General features: G+C 43.8%; 1 protein-coding gene across 1 annotated transcript; it reads right to left on the bottom strand.

The window, feature by feature from the left end:
- Nucleotides 1-214: 214 nt before the first annotated feature.
- VXN (vexin) lies at nt 215-25858 on the bottom strand. Its single transcript, XM_075085149.1, has 9 exons — nt 25783-25858; nt 24948-25067; nt 20581-20891; nt 20002-20174; nt 16905-16960; nt 10938-11100; nt 6776-6837; nt 4518-4603; nt 215-3518 (listed from the first exon to the last, which is right to left on the bottom strand). The coding sequence occupies exons 4-9, from the start codon at nt 20066-20068 to the stop codon at nt 3332-3334; spliced, it is 621 nt and encodes a 206-aa protein (XP_074941250.1). The 5' UTR covers nt 20069-20174; nt 20581-20891; nt 24948-25067; nt 25783-25858; the 3' UTR covers nt 215-3331.
- Between the last annotated feature and the right edge of the window lie 714 nt (nt 25859-26572).

The following is a 26572-nucleotide window of genomic DNA, read 5'->3' as shown; positions in this document are numbered from 1 at the left end:
GCCAGGCTTGTTCTCTATCTGATAACAAACAGTGATTCTGCCACCTGTAAAATATTGGGACCGCTCCCAAACATACACTTCCAGGCTCTCCTCGTGGGGAGCAAAATGGGGGTTCTTTGCCATCAGGGTGTTCGTGTCCTTCAGTATCATAAACCCTCCCTCTGCTTTCCACTAAGTGCTTTTCAAAAGCTTCTAAGTCACTGAGACCTGTATGTTACCACGTTACTTGATTCTTTTATTTATTTTTATGAATAGGACATATTTTGTTTGAATCAATAAAATAGGTATCTACTACAATACAAGAAATCTCCACAGCAGTTCCTGGAATACTGAGAAATTAAATATGCTTCTTGTAAATCTCTCCTTCTCTTGTAGAACCAAATTATAAATTAAATAAATAAGAAAACCATAAATACACATTTCAAGATACAGCAATTATTAGGTAGAAACATTAATCATCTCCTCTTCACCTCCACCCTCATACTGCTTAAAGCTATTAATTAACAAATGGAATACTACAATACAGCTTTCTCAACGGACTAAACACTTGGTGCCCTGGACTGTGTGTTGGGTGCTCTGTGGGTCACGTTAGCTACAAGGGCAGGTACCACAAATGCTCACTGCCTTTATTACCCCAAATGCAGTGAATGGACTTTTCCCGGTGCCTGTCCGTCATCTTTATTTTTGCTTTGCTTAGGAAATGAGACCAAAACAGGGAACTAGTGATTGCTGTTCTCCATACTCCTTGAGTGTAAGCGTTGCTGTGCAAGAGTAGTCCCACAGGATTTACTAGGTGTAGTACCTTCTGGCAGGATTTCTATGGGCTGGAGAGGGAGGTTAAAAGATGTTTCAGGAAAATCTTGTCCATGGCTCCAGCTTGGTTCATTCATGGAGGACCTATGCTGGCAGGGTCACAGTGTCTGGACTATTACCCAGGGGCAATGTGTCAGGGTCTAATTTAAAGGTGGGGTGGCTCTGGTGGCTCTGGAAAACTGCTCTGGTGCTGTTCAGGTGTGCAGCCTTCAGCGGGCATCGGCATTGCTCTTGCATGCTGTGACTGGTGACACATGGTCAATACTGGGCCACCATCACCTCTTCTCCCTCCCTTGCCAGCAGCTGGGGCCTTTTGGTGTGTGGTTAATGAGAAGCTGTGTTCTCCTTCTTTCCCAGGAGGAAGAAAGAAAAGCAGGAGAGCAAATCATCCCTCTTTCAGGCTGCTGGGCCAGAGGACTTTTGCCTTTGGTAAGGAGGAGGGGACAGTGTGTGATTTCTAGTTGCAAGGCTGTCCTCTGTGAGTTGTCGAGTACATCTGAAGGAGAAGCCTGTGACTAAAGCAGTGATGGATAGCTGAATGTGAGAGCTGACAGATATTTTATGGTGGGCTAGTGCCTCTCCCCTTCTTGGCAGACTCTGGACTGAGTTGGCTGAGGTCGTATGAAAAGCCATAGTACCTTTTAAAATAAGAACTTCCTTCCCTGTCCTACTGCCTTCTGCAGCATGTCCAGCCCCACATAGGTGTCCCCTGCTGCCTTCCTTGGAGCCATGGCGGACATTAGCTCTGTAAAGCTACAGGGCTGCTCCAGTTGCTTTCCCATCCCACGGATTCAGGTTGCTCAGGTTATCAAGCTGTGAACCTTTCCTGTGTGCTGCTCCACCCCGCTCACCCCAAAGCCAGAGGACCTGGCTGCTTTAGTAGCCTCTCCTTCCCTTCTCATTGAGGTGGTACCTGGTACCTCTGAGCTGGTGACACCTGACTGGGGACAACCACCTGGGCCTGGGGCTCTGCAGGCTGCAATCCAAGGCTCCCTCAGTCCTGCGCTCTAAGAGGAATTCAGAATATGCTTTTTAATAAGCCCAGGTTGAAGATGATCTTAACACAAGCAGTGGAAGAAGTCAGCAGGTACCCCAAATGCAGAAGTTGCCTGGGTGGTTGTGGTAGGAGGGGAAGGAGCTGTAACCATTGTTAACGCTGCCGAGGTATGGTTCAGACCTTTAGCGGGTTCACAGCTCTGGAGCCTCCTCACCTTGGTACCGTGGCACTGTGCATGACGGCATCGCACTCTGTTTTATGATGCTGGCTGCAGGCACGCAAGTTTCAGATGGGAGCTGCTTTTCTCTGCTTCTGTCATAGAGTAAGACTCTTATTTTTCATTTATGCTTTGGAGCACTGGCAGTCAGAGATCATCATCATTACCATGAGCAACAGGAGATACACTTCCTCTTGATTTTATATTTAAAGTTCTGTATTTAGGCAAACCAAAGTCTTTTATAATAACCATGGGAGCGCTTGTTTGAGGCAAGTACTGTTCATGACTAATATAATATTGTCTGTAACACTGGTGAAACCTTTTTTGTAAAACTTTTTTTTTTTTTTTTTGAGAGGAAAACCCAAGGGGCCATGACCAGCAATTTCTAAATTGAAAAAAATGTTGAGAAAACTTTTTAGAGAAAATGCCATTAAATCCATCTATTTGTAAGCATGTCCCCTATATGCAAATATCTAATGTTTAGTCACCCAGCTGCACCATTTACATATTTTCTTTCCTCCTAGTATTTTGTGCACTTAGTGAGCGACCCTGTACCACATAGGTAGAGTAAGTTGCTGACTATCAGTCAACATATAAGCACGTTCTCTGGAAGCAGGTTCTCTTGAGGTTATCCAGTTGCTCACAGTTTGATCTGGCAGGACACTTTGAAACACCATCGCTTGTCGCATAGTAAAATTTGGTAAACGTGTGCTTGCAAACGTGCTCAGTTCTGACTCACCCATTCTTTTAATATTTTTGCATCTTTTACTCCTGTCTTGAAAGATCAAAACTGAAGAAAAAAAGATGTTTAGCATCTGTCATGCAGATAAGCGTATTGTACGAGGTGGTTTTTATCTTGTGATATGAGAGAGGGAAGAGGACAAACAGTGGTACACAACGAGCAAACCCCTGGGATTCAATGGCACTCTGTAATCAATCCATTGCCTTGCAGGAATACACAGACCTCTTGGTAAGCTTTTCTTGTTGTGAGTCCAAGCTGATTCAGACAGGACATGTAAAATGTTGAATGGGCAGTAGTTTCAGCCTAATTGAGTAAAGGTGTAATTCTAGTGGGATACTTGGGATTTTAATATATCACAACAAAGAAAGGCCAGTGAATTGCATTGCGTTCACCATTTTTGCCTTGGTCAGCCTTCCTCCCACCATTCTGAGGCAATGGCATCAAGTATAAAAAGGATATTGTTTTCCTGGATGAGCTGTGCTATGTCTGTTCCCTCATTGATCCTAGAGCACCTTGTCCTGGCTAAAGGACCTTCTGTCTTTCCAAGTGATGCGGAGCCTTATCAGTCTGCCTCAAAGGCACTGTTTGTTGCCCCCAGGTACTCTGACTTCTTCTTGTGCTTCATCCACATCTTCCTCAGGAGGCTGGGTGTCCCGCACAGGTTGCTTCCTGTCAGTGGTAGGGAAGCTTCTGCTCCTGGTGGCAGGGTCAGGTCATACTCTGCTGTCTTCCTCCAGCGCTGTCCGTGGCTAGCAAATAAAGCAGATACGTAAAGCATTCATTTCTGTGGCCCTTCTCCCCTGCCTACAATCACTAGCCATTGAAAAACACAGGCTGCCTGTTTGCAAAGGTATGTCTGTGCCTTGCCTCTCCCTGGGACTGGCATGGCTGGGGTGAGCAGGGGCTGTGTGGAGCAGTGGGCTTGGACGCTGCAGCTGTCCCTTCCCTGCAGTCCGCACCCACCTTGGAGCCCCTCGTTGACTTGCTATCAGGGCTACAAGTGGGACTGCTACTAGCTGCATCCTCTGTAGCGTTTGCCACCAGAGAAAAAGCTGGTAGGTGGCCTGGGGAGAGAGCTGAGACCTTCCACCAAAGCCCCGGGGACTGAGTGGCAGCACCCATACTGGGTGAGCTCCACCTGGCCGAGGGGACTACACTGGCTGACGTTGGCTGAGGGGGGTATATGTCAGTTTGTACAAAGTGCGAGGACACTGTGACAGTGAGCTTGCTACTGTCCCTTAGGTGGCAATGGTGGCATCTCAGATATCACCTGGATCTGTGCCTGGGTTAACTGTCTACTGATGAGTGCCTTTGTACTATGGTCACACTGTTCCTGAATTACACTTAAAGACAATAAAGCTTTGTTTAGAAAATTTTTAATTACATTTTCTAAACTGCCTTAGGGCAAATATTATAGACTTCTTAAGGGGAAAATACTTAAATTTTGAATTTAAATGCTTTTCTTTCTAGCGACAAAACAGAGCTGTAACTGGCGCTAGGGCGGCTGTATAAATGGCCATGGCTGATGATATAATCAGCATGTCCTTTAGCCGATTGCTCCCTGCCTTTGCGAAGCAAGTGACATGGCTTTACTATAAATCACCGAGGTTTTAGAGCTGTGATTCAGAGATCTGCAGCTGAGCACTTCTTTGTGTTTCTGGTGAGAGGGTGCCCTGTCCCCTTCCCTGCCCAGTAGTGCTGTACACGCAGCCCCCCAGGCTTGGCTGGAGGGGTGGGAAAGGACTTACTCGTCTGTCGGAGAGCTGTCGCCTGCAGGTGAGTCTGTGACAGTGGCCGCTTTCACTGTGATGTGGGCAACTGGCGATGCTGGGGACTGTGGGAGGAAAAAGCACGTCATTAGGAAATGTCACTGGTGAGTAGGGGCCCAGGGTTCATCTGAGGAAAGAGGCTGTTTTAGGAAAATGAATAAATACTGTAAATCTCTTAAGAGAAAGCAGGCTGGTTAAAGCCTAGACTGGCCAACTCTTACCCACACAAATATCCATTGCTCAAGTGAACAGTCTTATTGAGCTCGGCACAGGGCTCATATGAGCAAGAATTACACCTCTCATCAAAGAAGGAAGGCTTGCAGACCTTTTTATTCCCTAATTTTTAAGCCTAGCTTCCCGAGGAGGTGAGGCTTTGTGCAGACTGAGCAGCCTGTCTCTTGCAGCTCTTCAAATTCAGAAATGTTTCCCCGTTTTGCTGGGTGCTGCTCTGTGGTATGGGGGGCCCTGGTTCATGCCCCAGTTCTCCCATGGCCCCACAAGTACCTAATCATCAACTTCCTCCTTATCTTGTTTGATCATAAATTGCCTGCTAGAACTGAGTCACATTTTACCATGACCTTTAAAGAGGTCATTATCCCGCTCTACTCAGCGCTTGTCAGGCCACACCTGGAGTACTGTGTACAGTTCTGGTCCCCGCTATACAAAAACGATGTGGACAGGCTGGGAGGGGTCCAGAGAAGGGCCACCAAGATGATCAAAGGACTGGGAAGCCTGCCATATGAGGCTAGGCTGGGAGAACTGGGTTTGTTCAGCCTTGAGAAAAGGAGGCTCAGAGGGGATCTCATCACCATGTACCAGTACTTCAGGGGTAGCTACAAAGAAGATGGAGACTCCCTTTTTACAAGGAGTCACATGGAGAGAACAAGGGGGAATGGACACAAGTTGCTCTTGGGGAGATTCTGATTGGACACGAGAGGGAAATTTTCACATTGAGGACAGTCACCATTGGAATAATCTCCCCAGGGAAGGGGTTGGCTCGGCCACATTGGACACTTTCAAGATTTGGCTGGACAGGGTGCTGGGCCATCTTGTCTAGACTGTGCTCTTCCTAGAAAGGTTGGACTAGATGACCCCTGAGGCCCCTTCCAACCTGGGATTCTGTGAGTCGGTGAACAGGCCACTGCCACTGGCATACCCTCCAAGATGGTAAGCTAAAGTGTGGGTTGCCCAGAAATAGAAAAAAATGTCAGAAATTGTGATGTGCTCTTGCTATTTCAGCCAATAAACACACTTACGGATTTTACTGGCAATACTGAAAAATTTCATCATATTATTGTCACTACTGTAACTGCTCTTAAAATGCCTAGGGCTATTTCCTCTGGGGTTAATATGAGACTGGATACATTTAGGTGTGCTCTGCAAGTATCCCAAGACTTAAAGATGTTTGAAATCACTTTTGCAAGCATCCCTTGAAATTTAACTGGGTTAATTATTGGTAGGTGCAATTAGTCTCATTACACTGAATGATTAATTTTGACCCTCCTTCAGTATTGTACAGTCATTTTTCTCAAGTGTGTCCCAGCTACCAGCTAGCAAGTATATTGCATCCATCCAAAAGAACATCTGAAGCCATGAAGTTTCTGCAGTATGATCTGGCGTTGGTCGGAAACTTTTCAAAGGACTATTGTCTGTTTGAAAATCTAGTTTTTATAAAATGTAGGGACCTTGAAGACCGGTTTTTGGTAAGAAAAAGAAGGGAGGGAAAATGTTTTAGTAAAGCTGAGTCATTTTTAACCAAAACATTTTGTCTGTCCATTACAGAACAACTTTTTGGTTTTTGTACGATGATTTTTTCCCATCAAGCCTTTATTGACATTTTTGACCGATCTGATTATCATGTCAGGTTGGCATTCTGGAGAATATGAATTATTTGATGCTTGTTCCACTGTAGAAATTAATTTTTTCCTAATTTGTGAAATTCCAAAACGAGGCTAATTCCTCCCAGCTCTTGCAGGTGGCTGAGCATCCAGAACAGGAGCCTGCCTGTTTCCATCCCACTGCCCTTCCTGGTTCCCTGCAGGGCAGCCGTCCTATGCCAGTCTCTGCTCCCAGCTAAGGATCCTCTGGCAAAAATCACGTCTCAGAGCCTTAACGAAGACTGTGAAATCTGTGCATACTGTGACAGACTGACATGCTGTTAATGTGGGACATGCTGACAGGTACTAGGTTTTAAGATGCATCAGACAGTGGTGGTTGGTCTTGCTGTATTTACTTACCAAAGATTTTCCATCCAACAGGTGATTACAGGACTTGGATGACTCTCGTTCAGTAATTCCCACTGCAAGGCATAAGAAACATGGCATTATTGGTAATTATCCCATTGACACAGCTCGTATTAAAAGTCTCTTTCCATGCAGTTAAACCCAGATATGAACAGAGCCCTGATTCAGGTTATAGTCCCACTAGGTTTGGTTACAGCCAAGAGTGCAGAAGTTTCTTTACTATGATCACCTACTGTGATGTCAAAATAAGTGATTTTGGAATTGCTTAAGTCATTCTGGAAAGTCACTCAACTGCTTGCTCCTAGACTTTTAAAATGAGATGATGAACTGGCCTTAGCAGACCAAGCTAAGTGGGAGCCCTTCCCCCTCTGTGAACACTCGTGTATGTATATACAAAGAGTGGTCCCATCTGCTGCTCCTCAGCAGAGGTTGGGTAATGCAGTTTTTGTGCCTCTTGGAGCCCCACTGCCAGATTTGTCCTGCCTAGGAGATCATTCTCCTTTCTGGATTGTCCTGGGGAGTTATTCTTACCTGGGCAGAGATGTGTGCTCCATCCACCCCATCACAGGGAGGGATGAGGACCTTTCTGTATGCTCCTGGATGAGTGGCTGTCCTCAAACCTGGAGGTTACCTTTCAGTTACAGTGAGCACTCGGCCAGTAACTTATCCATGGGTAAATGTTCACTGACATTCCTGCTAGTGGTGCTGAGAAAACAAATGAGTGAGGGATGCCAGATTTTTTTCATAGAGCCAAACCACCTCATTTGGCTGTGGAAATGTGGAGATCTCTTTTTTTTTTTTCTTTTTTCTTTCTGTTCCTGGCTGTTTTTCATTCTCTGCTGTTTATTAAAAGGATATTCAGGTAAGCGAAGAGCAAGGATCTACAGGAACACTAAGATCCACCAAGACAGAGGATAGAATATGATTCACAACTGCTGTGACCAATGGAATATAAATAGTGACAGCAAACATCAGAAATAGCCAATATAGAGATTATAGTGCTGTCTCCAGCATGAGTTAGCAATCAGAATTGTCGTCTTCTGGGGGCAATATTTGACCATGATAAATATCTTAACCAGCCTCTCTCTCCCCACTCCACCCACCCCTGTCTCCCCCCCAGTGATTCCATTAGGCACCTAACTGTATCCCTCATGTCAAAGTTTAATTCGATTACCTCCTCTCATCTTGCATATTAGGTACTAACAATATTCAGCAAATGGCTCCAGGCATCAGTTCTTCAGCTAATGTCTGGGGGTTTTTTTTTTTGTTTGTTTTTGTTTGTTTGTTTGTTTGCTCTTGTATTGTCTGATTCTTCTTTTCAGCCTGTCCCTCTTCTTATTAGGTATAGAAAATGTTCTGGCAAAGTTTTAGCAAAATATGTAAGGAAAAGTAAGTCCTTGTGGCTTTGGGTTCATAAGCACTTTTCACGACATTGCTGGCTGGGTGCGGTGTGAATTCCACTTCCAGAAGGCGCTATGGATGTCCAGGCCTGGGACAAGGGTTGCTCTAAATCTGTTACTCTGACTTGCACTGTGTTTCCAAGATGAGTACTTGTACAAAACTGAGCACTTCTTTCCTGGAGAACAAGTGCAAGTTTTTTTAATCTATCCAACCTGTGAAGCAAAGCACAGCTTTGAGTGCAGTCAGGGGTTTCTTGTTCTGGCCTTCCACTACACATACTTGCCTTCCTGCACACTGGAATGCCCTGTCCTTACGCTTTGATATTTGTGTAGGGTTTCTGATGCTAGCAGTAAGTGTGCTGATGCTCTCATCTATGCTCTTGTTTGCACGTTCTTCACCTCCTCTGGAAGTTGAACTGTTCACTTTATGACCCAGATTTCAAGCTGTGCTTTACCAAATCTGAAGTCTCCTTAATATTCAACAGTACTTGTCTATGGAGCAAGCATGGAAAACACTACAGACACAACTATTTCCAGTGAGGAAGTTGAAGAATGTTTTTGAAGGGTGAAATTTATGTGGAGGTCACACTTGTAGAGAGATTAATGAAAACAGATGATACATATCTACACATATACCTTGCTCCATAACATATGCTGGCCCTCCAGCTGTTGAGAAACAGCTGGAGAAACCTTTCTGGATCTCATGGCACCCTATTCTCTGTGTAGGTATTATTAATACAGTGTGTACTGAAACCGGACACTGCAAGACATCATGGCAAAAAGCTGTTTTTATTTTCATACAAATATTTGCAAACACTTCTACTTTCCTCCCCTTAAAATGCTAACTCAGTAAAGTCACGCACTCAAAAGTCATGAAATACCAGAATAGGACCAAAGTTGTTTCGTCCCCCCCAAGGATCTAGACTAGAGATTCAGTCTCTAATTTGTGACCGGAAACCATTTTCCACAGACTTTCTGCTTCACTTATACAGACAGTGCTCACTCAGAAAGCAGTTATTCATCCTTAGCTTTCATTTCTCTGGGCAGACTCCTATACTACTTCCCCACCAGTGAATCCTCTGAGGACAGAACTATTAATATTTTCACCAGCTTTTCTGTATTGCTGATCACTGTGGTCATCATCTGCAAAAATGCTTTATAAAAACAGCTTCTTCACCTCCTGGAGGACAAGGAGTTATGCCAGGGAAACAGAGGTAGGTATGGGGTTTAAGAGCAGAAGTTCCTGGAATCAAGTTTTTCAGAGGCTTGAGGAGGATGCAGCACTGTTCATAGTCAAAGCACAGTTTTTAGTGCAGCAGGAACTGAGCACTCCTGGGTGTGGAGTCAGAGGTGTGAAGTAGGCACCCAAAAAAGGGGGATACCTTGGCTGTGTGAGGTGATGAGCATCACTGAGGAGTCTGGTGGCAGTGATGGACAGACCTTTGGAGCTATTGCAGGAGACACCCTGTAGCCCCGCAGCAGCTCTCTTGTCTTGTCCAGATGCTCCTGGTGAGTTTGTCCTGTCCTGTTCTCCTCACTCCTTCCTTCCACCCCTCAGTCAGTCCTTTTTGTTTTATTTTTTGTTCTAATTTAAACTTAGTTTCTCCCTCTCTCCCTTTCAGCATCCCAGTTTCTTTACCCAATCACTTCCCTTTCTCCCTCTATGAGAACTGTTTCCCCCTTTTCTGCTCTTCTTTTTGCATTCCTACATCTTTTCTCCTGTTCATGCCTACCTGTCATTCTTTACCTCTTGTTGCCCTTAACACCAGGGACCAGCAGTCCCTCCTTTCTCCCTCTGCTGGCTCTCTGCCACCCACTACCCCACAGCCGGTCCCAGCCACTCCTCCTCCTCTCCCCGCTCCAGCCCTGAAGCCCCAGCTCTTTGTTCAGCCGTTTCTTGGCTCCAGTCCCAGTTTGAGATCTTTCCCTACAGTCTAAAGCTCAGCTTGCTCCCTCCCAGTTTCCCAGTCCCCACTCGTCTGGTCTGTGTTCAAATGGGATAGCTCACGGGCAGTGAAGTTGCAGAATGATGGGTGTGAAGAACATGCACCTTCAAGGTAGTATCTGCTTTACAGTTTTAGCACCTTGTAACAGCTAAATGTCTAATGTCTCTACCAAACATGTGCCATATAGGAATTTTTCAAAGGCTTATGACTTGACTGCATCTGGGTGGTTTTTCAAGGGAGAGCAAAAGATGCGTTTTTGATTAAAAGGCCATCCCTTGCCAAACTACATGGCCCTGTTCCAGCTTCGACCTTCCAAACATAACTCGCCAGCGTTGCAGGAGCCGAGTGGCCAGTCTATTTATGTTTACTCATTTCCTTGGTTTTGCATTGGCAAACTCTGTTTTTCCTTCACGGGTTCTCACGAATATGCTGAACAAGTTTTGGTTAAAAAAAAAAAATCAGGTCTGTGGCTCACATCCAGAATCTAAAATTTCATCCCAGATAATTATGTTCTGGCAAGTTCTAAGCAGGGATCTTATATAAGAAGATGACTCAGGCAAACTCAGTAATATGCAATCCATCATCTCTAAAATACTGTCAGCCTTTGGAAAGGGAGCATTTATGACTCTGAATAAAGGGAAAGCTCTGCAATGCCACAGTTGTTATCTCATTAATTCCACCAGACACTTTAAGCATGGAAGTATCCTTCACGTATACAACAAAGCACCTGCTTCGCTGCAAACTGGAAGACTGCACTATCTAAAAACATTCTGAAGCCACAGAGGAATAAAGCGACTTCTGTGGACTTACTGTGCTGGGCAGCGCCCGTGGGAGGGCAGGGTCCCCGCGGCCCACTCTGCAGGTGGCCCAGGCCCCGCACCTTGTCTTCACTGTACAGAACCTGGAGGAGGTCACCCTGGTGGGGCTGCAGCTTCTCTGTCCTGTGGGGCCGATGATCGGATACAGCTACCACCTACAGGGAAGAGGTAAAACCATCCCGTTACACCCAGCCTTGGAGATAAGGTGGTCTGTCAAGGTCATGGGGGAGCAGCATCACACTTGCTCTTCCCACTGCTTTACTGTCATCCAGAGGGGATTTTATTGGGTGGGGACTGTGGGGTTTGAAGGGTTTATTTTGTTTGGGTCCTGCCTCCGTGCATAAGATGTATAAAAGTATGGGAAAACCAAGTGTGGTCTCTATGGGACACAGCTACTCAGTTGCACCTTTCTCCGTTCTCCCCAGGAGACTGAAGTGTGGTCCTTTTCAAGATCTACTGAATAGCATATGCCTTTGAGACAGCTCAAATTTAACTTCTTATTGTGTCGTATCTTGGGCAATCAGTTAAACTTATGCAATGTGAATTACTAATGCTCTTTCTTCATGGCCTCTCGTGTCTTTTGGACTTATTTACATTTTATACCTGGTAAATGACTACAGAGGATACAAGGTGGTGAAAAATTGGCTCCTAGAGATTAATTTTCACAAACATTATCTCATATAAACAAAACTCACCGAGTGCTGCATCTTTGAATATTAGGCCCCCTGTACCCTGAACAGAGTCCCTGAAAATCAGCATGAACAAAATCAAGTTCTTTTCTACATTGATCATGACTAAGCCACGGCACTCACTGTGCTGCCACAGGCAACTGGGGAGGCCAGAGCTAATGACAGCTTAAAAAACCATGAGTAGGCTCCAAGCAGGTGGATCCATCAGGACTCTTATCCAGGATGGTCCAGAAATAATTTTCTCAAGAAGATTAAAGTCCCGACAGCAGAGAGTGTTTCATACTTTTGTTTTTTTTTATTCTTCTCTGAAGACTTGCTACTGTCATACTAACAATGATTCAAACAGGGCAAAGATCCAAAACAGCAAGGGAAAAAGACACATGGCAACTGTTCCAACTGTTTCCTGTTAGACTTATTTCTGTTGATCTTATGTCGGAAGAACAGGAGAAAAGCAGTTACTGGCATCTAACTGATGACTGATAGTTGCCATCTACATGTTTTATATATAAACACAATTATTTGTTCTCAAGACTGAGACCAGCAACTGACCAGTACTCAACTGGCGTAGAAAAAGCCTTAATTCTACCTATTGCTCTGCTTTCTAACCTACACTCAAGAAAAAACAAGACTGCATTTAAGCATGTCCCTTCATGCAAAATTGTCTATTTTCTTTAAGTATGTTTTAATTAATTTTGCCATTAATCTGCAATATTCTGTGTACATGAATTTTACACAGATATATAAACACATGCAAATCAATGTTTTCCAAAACAGGAAGAAAGAAAAACCATAACCTGACCACTTTTTACTCTTTTGACTCCATGTATCCTCAAGAGTCTGGAGTAGGCTACGTGACCTGGATCTTACGGACCAGCAGGACAAGGAACAGCAACTGCCCAACAGCAGGCACAAGTGCTGCTGGAAAGGACTGGTGAGGCAACCAAAGCCTAATCCAAGACCTAAGAGGGGTTTTCTCTTAGTTCTGTGGATTTTGGCACACAGCCTAACACAATCCCTGCTCCATAACACTACTTAAGGACGTGCCCAGTGTTAAGTTAAAGTCAAAGGGACTACGGGTGTTCTTGAAGACAAGCACATGCTAAAGGAGGCTGCGGCTGGGGCCTAGCTCTACTGGCCACAAATCTGGTGCTGCCAGAGCCGTGCTTCAGCATTGCTCCGATAATTCAGAAACGAGGGTGATGCTGGTGGTGGGAGGCCTCCTGTTGCTGCTTAAGCAGTTGCCATTGTCTCTCTCCCAGCTGTCCCTGGACCAGTTTCAGGACCTCCCCATCCCTCTGCAGCAGCTCCTCATGTCCACGCATGGGTATGCAGCCCACTGCATTGCCCTGACTACCTGAACCATGCAAGCTGCTTACCAGAGGCATTACCCGCCATCACCACAGTGACAGTGGTGGAGTCACCTGTCTTCATTACGAATGGTGGTGGCTGGCAGGGGTCTTCTCATGACAGCCCTTGGAGTCTGCCTGATGTGAACAGAGATCTTCCAGCTGTCAAAGAATGCTACAAAGCTCACCTTTCCCACCAGCTCTGGAAATATGCACAGTGCTCTTGGTCACACTGTCTTCTTTAGTGTGTGACAGAAAATGCCTGCAACCCTCTGCTACTGAGACACCTGAGATCGCTTCTTTTGCATGGTCATGGAAAGAGCATTTTGGTAAGTAGGATGCTGGCTGCAATCACCTCTAATCCTGAAAGTGGCTTATTTGATCAGTGTAAACCACCATGAACTTGAAACTTAACATTCTGCCTATGCATTGCAAAGGACGAAATTTAGTTTGGGGAAAGGAAGCAGGATTTTAAACTCCATTAATAGCAGGAATTATTTAGGTGCATTGTCTATGTTTTCAGGATTCCTTGTTACAAGTTGTATCAGTAATGCCAAAATGCCTTCAAGCAGAAGAATCTGTATAAATAAGTTGCAATGCTATTTTCCATTACAGCTGGAGACAACAATGCATTCTCTACAACACATCTTCATTTAACATCTTTCTTGGCAGCATTTGGCTGTAATACACTTTTGGAGTTTCTTATCTCCTAATTCAAGATTTCACTGTGACTTTGGCTACCTCACCCATTACTGTAATATGTAAAGACTTATCTAGGTCAGGAAACTAAACCTGCTGTAGCGCAGTTTTGATCTAAACTGGAGCTGACATTTCTCTAGGGTACCTAGGGTAAGGCAGAAGGATTAGCTGGAAGTCACTTTTATTTTCTAGATGTACCAGGGAATTTAAATCTGTGTGAATGGCAGAGTCAGCCAAACTATGCAGAATTAGTAAACAGTTCTCTAAATAACTACTGTTTTTAGAACCTCTAAGTTCCTTGACCAGCTCAGTCTGTTTGCAAGACGTTGACTCTGAATTCAGAGCTCAGCAAAGTCTCTTTTTTGTGCATTTTACTGCCTGGCATACCCACTGTTGGAATTAGCTGTGTTAGGCGGGGAGCATGGAGGATGCAGGAGGGTTGCAGAGCAGTGCAGAGGATGTTCCAACAACCCAGCCAGTGCTTGTTGACCCAAAATCCCACTGCCAAACCAACAACCAACCAGAAAAGGTGACAATTAAACATCTGGCTTTGGATAAAACTCTGAAGCTTAGAGGCTGAACAATGAAATGCTTGTTAGTGGAGGAAATACCAGATTTGTAGAGTTAAGCTCTTTTTGATGGTCTAATGCTGTTCTAATTTTTAATGTGGTAGCACTAGCATGCACAGAGGGAGTTGCCAGTTTTCTATAACATAGCCAGGTACTGGTGTCCAGACAGTTCTACCCAAAGGATTCTGGGGCTAGAAGTGCAAGGGAAGGGAAGGGTCTACTAACACTAACTCTTAATAGTGCAATAGGAACTGCAAATAGGCGTATTATTGAAACACTCAATGGAAAAGACAGAAGGTGTTTCCCCCTTTCTCTCACCCTTCCACAGCCGTGACCATGAGTTTGGGATGGGCTTTTGAATGTGATGAAAGTTACCCCCCAAGGTCAGTCATTTGAATGTTAAGTCACTTTATGGTACACTGCTTGAGTGTTTCTGCTGCGAAAAAAAAGGTCTGGCAGATGTCCATGTTGCTTGCTATTTTTGCCCTTGCTGAGGATTAAAGTTGTGCATCCACTGCAGTCACCAGAGCAGAAGATGTCATGTTAGCTGAGGCATTTCTACAGCACTAAGTGCAGGTGCAGACATAAAAGTGAAAAATAATCATTCTGCTACTTTTCTGTGGGTCTAGAAATTGGTAATCACAACTTCCTCACAGGCATGTATATTCCAGTACGTGCAATTTATCTGAATGCTTGTGCATGAGCTGCAAGCAGCTGTCACACACTGAAGTCTAAGAGTTGACTGTGCCAACTGCAATTGTTTGAGAGCCTTGCTTGTTTTTTCAGCTGGAGCTACAGACCACTCCTCGGGCTTGGTCATCCTGGTGCTAATATGGTGATGCCTGCATCATGACTAAGGGCCAATCAAAGGACGTCTTTAACTGGGGTCAAGAAAGCCCCAAAGGAAAACAAAAATCCTCTGAAAATACAGCAATAAACCAGGGACCTTCTTATCTTGTTTCCTTCCACCTTTATGAGTATAGTGCTGCTAGAGCAGCTGATCCAATCCAAATTATTAGAGGCTCCCATTTAGCAGAAAGAACAACTATCTATCTGCTGAGATTCAGAACGTGATAACAGACATACAGTTGCCCTAGATTTCAATGAAAGCTAGCTGAAAATTTTCTAGCTGAATAGTTCTGTGAGAAAATTCTGGTTAGAAATCTGGGCATTTTGTTGGAAAAGTATCTATTTTGTCAAAAAAAAAAAAAAGAGAGAGAAATTATCTGAGCTTTCTGGTTTTTTAAGTCAGATTGGTTAAATTTTGGTTTGGACTTTTCCGCTCTCTTTATATTACATGGAAAACAAAATATACCAAAGGCATAACAAATAAAAATGGGGTGTCTCAAAATGGCATATTTTGAGTAACACTCCAGCACTCTGACTTTCATCGTCATTTGGAATGAAGAGTCATTTTGAAACCACAGCCTGAGTTACAGGACAAAAATAAGATTTTCACAATTTGAGAAAATACACACATACATAGTTTCTGCCCAAACACAACAAGCATGTTATTGACCCTTCCTAGCAACCACTTCAGGCAACCTGTGAAGTATTGGGATCCTGTGATCCACTTTAATAACCAAGAGAAGGGATGGGAGTGAATGTGGCGAGGCTTTTTTCAGTGCATGAGTAAGTGTGGTAAGCAGGGGGGACCTACTGTGCTGTGGGGAGGTCAGGGGATCAGCAATACAAAGAGTGGGCTGTTTACAAATGAGGATGGGGCTGGGAAGTGGGATAAGGCATGGAAAACAGAAGGACCATGGAGCAAAATATTTCAACAAAGTGCTAGAGAACAGACAGGTCTGTAGTGAGACAAAACGCTTTGTCAGAAGAGTCTCAAAGCTTGTAAAAAGTGCTTTGATATGCAGAAGAAAAAGAGGCTGTCATTCCTGCAAGTCAGAACTGGGATAAAAGGATTGTGGAAGGGGTTGTGAATGGTTCAGGTGGATTTAAGGAGGGAAAACTCTCTCTGAAGACAAGAAACCTCATGCCCATGTGTCAAAGTGTCCAAACTTGGAAAATGTTTTCTCAGAGCATAAAAAATGTTCAGTTATTTGAATGTGGGGGTGTATATCACCTGTATGAGGTGGGTAAAGGTCCAGCTGAGCTGGTGCATTGCAGGTGAATCAAGGACAGGCAAGCATCGCTGCGATCAAGGGACAAGCATCCTCCGGTGGCTCTCTCAGAGCCATCTTTTTGAGTCGAGGTTACAGTGCAACTTGGTGTTTTTCTCCCAAATTTCCCAGGGAATGGGATACTGGCTTCTTGATTAACGTGTATATATATTGATATGAATTTGTTTGCTTTTGATTCCTGCTTGTCCCTCTGGCACTATTGTTAAGGCTTTATGGATAAGAATTAAGTCTGTGATTCCCTCAGATGACCCATGTTGATAAGGTGCTCCGTTCATTTTGACTGACTCTGCACAGCAAGACCGTATTTTCTGAAGTTTCAAAGTGCTTCTGTAAATAAACTGTAGCTTTACAGAAACTCCCCTTTCTGTTTCCCACCCCACTCCCTGCACCAGACAACAATGCACTTTGCCTTGAAAGATCTGCTTCCCATTCATCCACAGCATTTTTAAGGATAAATGTAGCCAACTAAAATTAAAAAAAAAAAAAAAAAGAGGGAGAGAAAGAGAGATTATTCTTACACTCTTTGTTAGGATGTGCTGCGTAGGTTTGGCTCGTCTTCGGGCAGGACTGCTTGCTGTGAAAAGAAGAACAGAAGCACAGTCAGGGTGCAGCAGAGGTGGACAAGATGAGGTTTCACCTGCCTCTAAAAGTCCTCCATGAGAATACACTGGGGGCACAGGGGGGAAGGGGAGGAAGAAGAAAAGGTTTAAGGAGGATTCCAGCTGAAACAACACAGAAGAAAGTCCTTTTTAATGCCATGACAGAGACCATGCTATAGCTATACAACACAGTCATCTGTGTTGCACAGGGCAACAGCCTTCCCCAAGTTTCTGCACCTCCCCATCAACTTGCAGAAGGAACTGTCCTTCTCCATCCTGAGTTTTGATCTGGCCTCCCACCTGCCAATGTTTCAGAAGGAAATGAGCTTCTCTTTCCATCCAGTCACCTTCAAACATGACTAGTCTATACATAAACTTTGGAGAGGCCTATCATTTTATCTAGATAGGGACTTTCTCAATAAAGTTAAACTCCTTCCTGATGTCATTTCACTTTACTGCATGATGTCCAAACACAACACTTGCATTAAGCCCAGTCTTTTCAATCCTCAAAATGACCCATTTACTTCTTTAACTTGGGGCGTTTTGCTTAAAGCCTGTTTCTCAATTTTATTTCTTAGACCCAAGAAGACACCAAAATCATAGGCAAAACAGAATCGCTAGCCACTAGACACACAAGATGCCAGGCCCACAAGCTAAGCTTTTGACTGGACTGAAGCAATCAGTTCTGGGTGAGCAATTTTTTTGGACAAAGCGAAGATTGTTTAAACACTTATTTCAGTTTGACTTGAAACTGGCCCAAAAGACTCTGTCTTTCAGACATACTCAGAGATACTCCCAGTTCTCCCACTCGTCATAGGTTACCATTTGCTCTTTAAAATTATTATCCTCTCCTGTGTTCAGGCTACAGGAGCTACAGGATTTAGCAGCCAGTGAAGGAAACAGGCCTGCAAAAACCTGCCAAATTTGGACAATTAACTCAAATTCTAAAGGCTGACCCTGAGGGCAAGGCACATGAATGTGGGTTTCCTATTCAGGCTGCATGTATAGTCCAAAGGCTTTGAAGGGCCAGGAAGGCTTGTTATGGGATGACAGGTGACTCTTGCTCTCCAGGTGAGCTTTCCTTTACATTTTTGGCATACATCCAATTCCAGGAGTTGCAGTGCTTATCTCTGCTATGTATTACTGTTTGCAAAGAGTTTTGAAGCTGTGGAAGCAGCTGGAGGTCATCCAGGACTGCTTGTCACTGCAGCCAAACTCCTCTCCTCTGATGGCAGGAATAACAAGCGACTGGGCTTTCCAGGGCTCCGGTACAAGCAAAGCTGGCAGCGGGAGCAAAGTCACTCTTCCTAGACATCTTGTGTTTGTCTAAAAGCCAGCCCTCGACACCCCAGTGAGCATGTAAGTGCTGACCATTAGGACCCCACTGCATAGAATTGAAGTTTTGGCCTATGCTCTGCCCATAGTGAAACAGGACAGTAACGCAGAAGGTGATCAGTCTTGTCTGGGGTCCCTGCCAGCGACCCACTGCAGCACAGGCTACTTCCACACTGAACTCATCACAAGCGAGTTATCTGCCTGTATAGAGTCTGAGAGTGTGCTAAGCTGTCAGTTCGATTATGGTCTGTTTTGCATGGTGTGCTATCCTCAGGGATCCCTACTGCCTTCTACTGCAGGACATGTTTTATATTTTAAACCTTGCTGAGTCTGGGATGAAAAACAGACAAACAAAATGAAGGTGGGTTTTTTCCTAGGAATACGTTGTAACTTGTTTTTGAAGCTGCTGCATTCACCTTTACTTCTGGAATTTCAGTGTGTGATGACTAAACTAATTGCTCACAAGCAAAACACTCAAGTGCAGAAGTTTAGTGATCCAAGGAATTATCTTCTTGTCTCTCTGGTATTTTATGTATTCTACTGGACAGTGTGAGGAGCACAGTTTATATAGATTTCTACCAGCAGCAAGTACTACTGTGCTGTTATTGGTACGCAAGCTGGTGCACAAGGAACAACACATGCACCTAACGATAATAAATTTGTGTATTTTCAGAGTATGTATGATCCACAGTCCAACACTGCCTGTCGCCTGCTAGCGGGAGTGGCAAATGGCTTGCAGGGGCTGAAGAAAGGCAAGGCATGGAAGGGAAGTTACAACACCAGCAAACATGCAATTACTTGAATAGCCATTGAACGAACAGTGAATTATGGAGGTAGCCAGAAGTGACCCACTTATACAGGAACACAATGGGAGCAATGCAAACAGTGGGGCTGCAGGGCTCTCCCTGCAAACACGATTGTCTGCGGGGAGTGGGAGCAGGATGATGCTTCTGGATTTGCCTGCAAAAGGATGTTTGTATGTCCAGCCCAGCTCTCGGGCAACAAAAATAATTACAGTGGTGGTTAACTTTGTCATTTCCACTTATATTCTGAAATTAAGCAGCTGAGAGCTCATGCTCGCAGCTTGCAAGTAAAGATCTGATCTGGCCCCACAATTTGTTTTGCCTGCTTTTACCTGCTTTCTTGTTGCTGAAATATGCAGCCATTGAGTTTAAACTAATTTGTTCAATCAAAGGCAGACTGGGCTTTGTCCGGTTCTTACTCTTCATTACAAGCAATTAATGTTAATCATGCATTCATTTCCAGGGCATGGCTTTGGAAATGTTCCACTTATTGAGCCAGCAGACTTAAATTCAACATTCATGCAGTTCACCCAGTTCATCTGAGCTGCTAACTGCTCGCAGAACTTCATTTTCTTTTCTGTTACACAGAATAGCCACACAGTTGCAAGCTGTCACTTTAGCAATTACCTCATAGGTATACCAACACCGATTCCAGATCTCCCAGTTTTGCCAGAGCAAAGATTTTACACAGCCACAATGTGGAAGCACCTGCACGGATTAGCTCCAGAAACAAGCAGCGAGCGCCGGACTGCAAGCAGAGCACAGCACGGCACAGCAGAACAGATGAGCTGCTCACTTCAGAGATTTCCCTGATGCTAGACACCCCATCCATCTAAAAGACAACACCGTAGCGGTTGTTACAGTTTTGATGTACTCACATTTGGATGAAATCACAGTGGTGAAAACTTCTAAATTTTCGTCGCTGCAGCTGTAAATCTGGTGCATTTTCCACCTCCTCCTCCTGACTGCCTTTCAGCTTCATGCAACCGCTCTGAACTTCTGGTAAATAGGTTTCACTAATCCAATCTGGCTCTGTGATCATTGTCCAGATCTACAAAGGACAGGCTGATGCTGTGATCTCATCTCATTCCATATTCTTCATTGCAACATTTTCTGCTCCCATCTGCCTTTCTATGAATACTATTAATGCAAAGATTTAATTTAGCTGTTACTTAAGCCTCTACTCAGATAGGAGCATTTTATTTTATGTCTCCTTTTACCAGTTTGGTGAATTCTCTACAATAAATGGCTAATAATTAAAGTCTGTTTTGTGCAGCCAATGTATAGGCAAATAAATGTTTACAGATGTACTGCAAGGATTTTTAAAATAAGTTGGGTTAATACTTTATGTACACATTTATCATAAAAATTTTCTCCTCCCATGTAATGAGAAGATGATTCTAGGTATATGAAGAAAAGTATTTTATGCTTTACCTTTTAAGTTCATAAACTAGTACCTGAATCCTGGGCACTTTAGTGTAAAATTTCAAATGCAGATGACTAAAGAAGGGCACATCAGGCAGGTGTATGCAGGTCTCTATGCCCCTACACTTCAGTGGCTGCAGAAGTAGGGCAGGTGGTTCAGTCATAGATGGGTTCCTACATGACTTGATGGTTCTGGGGCCTAATTCCATGTTTATGCACTTCAGTAAAGGGTCTTCTTGCGAAAGCTTGTCATTCCTTAATGCTCCCATCATAAATTGTTCCTTTCCACATCTAGGAAAATCAGCCCTCTCAGCTTCTGGTGACTTACTACTGCCATGGACACCTACGATGATAGAAAATTTTGGCTTGCAGGCTCCAGCAACTGATGTAGCAGTAACACTTTCAAGTGTGAATAATGATATTAAATTATATCAGTCTAATGAATAGCCTTCATTACTATCACGTGTGTGTAATTAACACAAAAACTAGTGCTGTCTTCTCCTACAGATGCCTGCCACCAACAGTCCCAGATGGAAAGTGCCAGCAAACATGGGCTGTCACTCTCATATTCATGTAACGTTTCTTATCTGAACAAATAAATATTGGTCAAATACACATCCTGAGCCTGGAAGCCTTTTGGTTGAGTGGAAGGTGTTACTATTTCAAGAAAGAAATGAACGAAGAGAAGCTGGTATCACTTGTTACCTCCCAGGGCAGCCTCCTGCTGTCCAGGGGCAGCAAAGCCATTGCGGGGCTGGGGGCATTGTCCCAGAAAACCATGCCGTGTTTGAAACGGGCGGTGGAGCGGCAATATAATCAAGCAAAAGTTCAATTAGTTTTTGATTTATTGCACCACATGTTCTACTTGTATGACTGATGTCATTAACATCAGGCTCGGCTGGCGCGTTCATCTGTCCCTGCCCAGCTCCCTCTGAAGGCGCACACACTCAACAGATGGGGAGCTGCACGGGCGCAAATGCAATTGTTTATCCCCCTATTGTTCCTGTGTCAAGCAATCAAACCAAATCCATTACCCACCGAGAAAAAGATCAGCGCACCGTCCATTCAGCAGTGAATGGAGCAGAGGCGGTTATGCAGGGAGGCTTTAAAGCTTTCAAAAGGATAAAAAAAATAATGAAGAGCAACACTGAATAGTTGATGGAAAAAAAAAAAAAAAGCTCTAACAAATCTAACCCACCCTTTATTTCACCTTTGGATATTGAGAGTCCTGTAAGATGCACTTTTGGATCTGAGTCATTGTTTTCCTAGTTAGAGGTATGAACTAAAGATGTTTTTATATCATAGCTGGAGTTTAACATTAGAACAAATATTTGGTGTGTCGTCATGTTGAGGGGTGGTGGGGATGTGGAAACTGAAGCGAGATTCAGAAGCTGGTTACAAGCTGGCATTCGTGGCTTTGTAGGTTAGGCTTGGAGCAGGTAGGCTTTGAACATCTATCTTTACAAGGGATGTGATGCTCTGGGGATGAATCACCCTCTGTGCAGAGCGCTGACAAAAGGCTCTCACATCACTTCCAGTCAGAAAAATAGGGCTCAGGAGGGCCAATATAATCTGTCTCATCTAGGAATTAATTCTCCCTGTTCACAAAAGGGAGTTTGCCGCTTCATTCTGCCCAGAGCTTACAGGAGGGTTAAGCACTGTGAATGTCCAGGGTTTTGCAGAAAATATTAGTGTGGCTTCAAGAGAAGGACTGCGCATATTAGGATACTTTTTTCCTAGCTGTCTGTGAATTATTTTGGATAAATGTCTTGTTCTAGTTAGCTACAAAATGGGTGTGATAATACCTGTAAGAAAGTGTACTATTGAGCTCAAATGCATGCAACCTACTGAAGACTTGCAGAAGATAATCTCCACCATGTCCAACCCAGGGACTGTTTGCAGAGCCACATCAGATGATTTCACACAGTATCTCCCTCCAGCTCCCTACTGACCTAACGAGTTCAGTCTGTGGTGGGAGCAGGAATCCTTTTTTTATTCCCCAAACTGTGTAAAATATCTAGAAACTAGGCTCAATTTTTTCTTGCTGCTAAACACAACTAATAAGCTATTAATTTAATTCACATGGTGTCACTGCAGCCATGAGAAGACCCAAAAAAGTTTTTGCACTGGGGTACATCTTTGATTGAAGACTCCCAAGCCAATACGTGGACTGCAAATTCCTTGCTGTGGGCTGTGATTATCTCTGTTTACCAAATACCTGAACTCCCAGTGTTGTCAGTAAATGATCAAAACATTCGCTGGTGGAAGAACATGGCAACTAAAGGTGAATGGGGACAACTCAGGACACAAGACAGACATATGGTGTCTGGCAAAACATCCATCAAACTGAACTGCAGGTTTAGGACAAGGATGGTATTTGATTCTTGGGAATGTGGGCAGAAATGAGGGAGGAGTGGAAAAGAGGAAGAGATGTACGCTGAGGCTGAGGTAAAAACAACTGGTGAAAACGTCATAAGGTGCAGTGAATCTTGTCAACATGGCAGAAAATCCCAGAAGTTGGCAAAATGTTTCTCTGGGGAGGTGGCAACGGTGCTTTTCCCATGGGTTGGATCTGTTCAGCCACGTTTGGAAGAAACAAGTCTACATGCTTGTCCAATTTACCAGGTACACCAGAGTTGGTAAGCTTAAAAGGAATCCAATTAAAACAAATTTGAATTATGGTTACAGAAAAGGTAATTAAAACTTTGAATGGTTTAAGAGAAGTATAAGAAACCTTATTTATCCTGGCCTTTGTAAACAAATGAATGCCTTTCCAGCACAGCATTCTCCCAGTGAAGTCAGTGGGAAGCATCCCTGCATATGCAAGGGATATTGCTGAGGGATTCCCTGGCCCACAGAGGACAGCGGTCTTCCCGAAGCAGGTCTCTGGCTTCTCCCTGCATCTTGCACCCTGTTGCATAAGAGGCGACTCTAATCCGTACTGAGCCACTTGAGTCTATTTCTTACCGTTAGCTGGGCAATATGATAAGGATAAACCACAGGTATTTTTGGAATAGGATTGCAAACCAGAAGTATGCACAGTTAACCATTTAAAAATAAGGTGGGATAAAACTATCCAAGCACGCTGCAGACATTTACTCTAGAACACTTCTGCATGATGCAATGCAAGTGGCATTTTTCATGGAAGGAAGATCGCTTTGTTTCATTTTAGGGCCACAGAATTGCAACTGCCAATGACTGAAAAGTAAAATCAACAAAAAAAGGCAAAATATGAAGTGAGCTTCTCATACAAAATCTGTTATTTTTCTCTAAATGAAAGGACAGATACGCTATCAACAACTTCAACTCATAGTCTGCAAAAGTAGTGCTGCAAGGCTGAAAGGTCTGTGAATAAGTGAAAATTTTTCAAAAGTAACATTTTAATTTGCATCTGGCTGGAAGGTGCTGTAACAGATTTTACCCAAATGGGAATAAGATCGAGGCGTTTGAAAAACATTCTGAATTTTACATTCACTATAGAGGACCAGGAGAGAGGGATGCAAGTGTTGTGCAGTTTGAAAGGGCTACTGCACAGACCTCTCTGCTAATCAGGAAAGAAAATACCAGCCAGATCTGGAAGCCAATGTGAAAGCATCCCACACTAGTTACAGAAAGATACTGCAGGATCCTGAGGAAAAAAAAAAACCCAAACCCACAAAAAACCAAACCAAAACAAAAAACCAAGCCTGGTTGGCTCCTCTTAAAAAAAGTTACATATAGATAATTGGACATTCACCAATTTGCTCTAAGCTTGTAAAACACACTTGAATAAGTCCATACAATGATTAGCGAGAAGCACAATGCCCAGCACTGCAAGGTTCAAGTCCCGCAGAGCTTGTGCCAGCAGCAGGGATTGCACTGAGCCAGCATTAAAGCTAGGGCCAGGCTGAGCACGTGGAGGCTCAACAAGCTTTCATACACTGGTCATGTACTGGTAATCCACAGAAAGCATTAAAAATGTCAACAAAAGAGTGATATGTCCAAATTGGGCTGTGACAACAACCGCTTATTAAGATGCTGAACTTTAACTACATTTGTCCTTGATTAATTAATTTTTCAAGCTAATTGATCAGTGAGGTCTTTATTCCCCTGATAAAGAACAATCTTTTTTGGACGGGGCTTTTTTACTCCCACTTTTTTTCCTTTAAAACATTTTAAGATTATTTTGATTATTGACTCCTGATGTGAACATAACTATTTTTGGAGAAACAAGCACTTTAATTAAAGCTTGTCCTTTGGTTTCTGGATTTGTGCAGTAATAGCTCTCCTTCTGCATCTGCATATTACATCTTACACTGTACGGAGCAAAATCCACCGCCTGGGTAACCAGGCACAAACTACTCAGGGTTCCTCCCATGGATAAGTCTAAAGAATAAGGCAACCTGGACTGTCACCTTACTTGTCTCTAGCGTGTCCTCACGCAGCCACCAAGCTCCTTTTGCCACGTGCAACAGACGTGCTCTGTGGGATGAAGGTCTTTGGAGGGTATCAGATGTCATTGCCTCCTCTGGCCTAGGTTCTGCATGAAAATGAGACTAAATTTAAAACAAGGACCGTCATTATCGGCACTCAGAGACCTCTGTGCTAGAAACTTAGAAAACAGGACTAGGAAGGAGAAGCTGCACTAAAGGCACAGAGGCAGGATCAACTTTGAGTCCGCTTTTGGTCCAGATTTAAGTTACGGTGCCTGCGAGAAGCAGCAAGATAGCACAGGAGGAGGTGGCACCATGACAGAGGAGGTTTTAGGACAGAGTGGGAGCACCAGTACGGAACTGCTGTGTCTTGGAAATGTGAGGCTTTTGAGGTAGCTTTTGTGTGACAAGGATGTTAAATGGGCATATACCATACAGCTATGAGTCTGGAAAGGGAAACTGGGGGACTCCCTCTGATGCCAACTGTGCTAAAAACAGTTTTGGAGAGATGAAGTGAGTTATCTTGTCTCACTGCTGGTTTGGTCTTTGGCCTCTCTACTGATGCTGCCAGCAAGGGTGTCGAAGATCTTCTCCTTTAAGTACCTGACTTGTTTCTAGGAATCTGATTAAAGCTGATCACCTCAGATAACAAGAGGAACTAATGCTGCAAATACATAGGAGAGGATTTTCAAGCTCATAAGCTACATAGAGGTCAGTCCTTTTCAAGTCACGCAGCCTCTGAGATCTTTGATTTTTGCAGAACTGATGATCTTTACTTGTCCTTCTCCCCTGTCCTATTAGCCTTTACACTTAACCACTTACCTCTATTAATTCAGTTCTGGTTGTAATTTGTTCACCTGCATTCACTACTTGGCTCATACTGTACAGAGGTAAGTCTGGGAGAGAGAAATTCAAAAGGCAACAGGAAAGAGTTTTTGGGGGCTTTGCAATAGACATGGCACATTCTCCTTAATAACTACATAGTTTTAGATTCTACATCCTTTGGATTTTTACAATGTTTTGTAAAATGCATATTCTCATCTTAGATGTTCCCCTGAAGTCTGATGTTTCTATATCCTCTCAACTTGGCCAGCCAAAAAGAGGTAGAATGCTAAATCCTAGCTCTTCAACTTTTTATACTCTCTGGCATGTAACCACGTTACATATTCAGGCTCAATGTCTCAACTGTACGCAACTGTATGCATAGATCTACACAAACATCAGGTTTTTTAACAATGCCTTGTTTGCTAGGCACATGCAGATGTCTCCAGTGAAGGACATGCTTAGACCTTTAGCCCCATCAGCCCACCCTGTGTTGCCTTTGTTCAGCAGGTTGGCGTTTTTAGCTTGGCTCTGTTGGGTAGGGCCCTGAACTGTGATTTACAGTTGGTGACGTTATCGTTTCTGACATGAGAAGTCACAAACGGTTACTTTACTATCAAAAGCTGCCCCCAACTCTGTGCTCAGTTTTACCAACTGAATAGTCCTAGTTTTAGGACTTCAATTTAAAACACAAATACAGTGGTTATGAAGTACATCAGTTTAACCACACCAAGAGCCGAACCTGGGAGTGGCTACATGAAGGCTGTGGGACGTGCTCTCCTAGGATGTC

This window comes from Phalacrocorax aristotelis, chromosome 2 (genome assembly GCF_949628215.1).
Source record: "Phalacrocorax aristotelis chromosome 2, bGulAri2.1, whole genome shotgun sequence".
Taxonomy (NCBI): Eukaryota; Metazoa; Chordata; class Aves; order Suliformes; family Phalacrocoracidae; genus Phalacrocorax; species Phalacrocorax aristotelis.
This window is presented reverse-complemented; position numbering and strand designations above follow the sequence as displayed.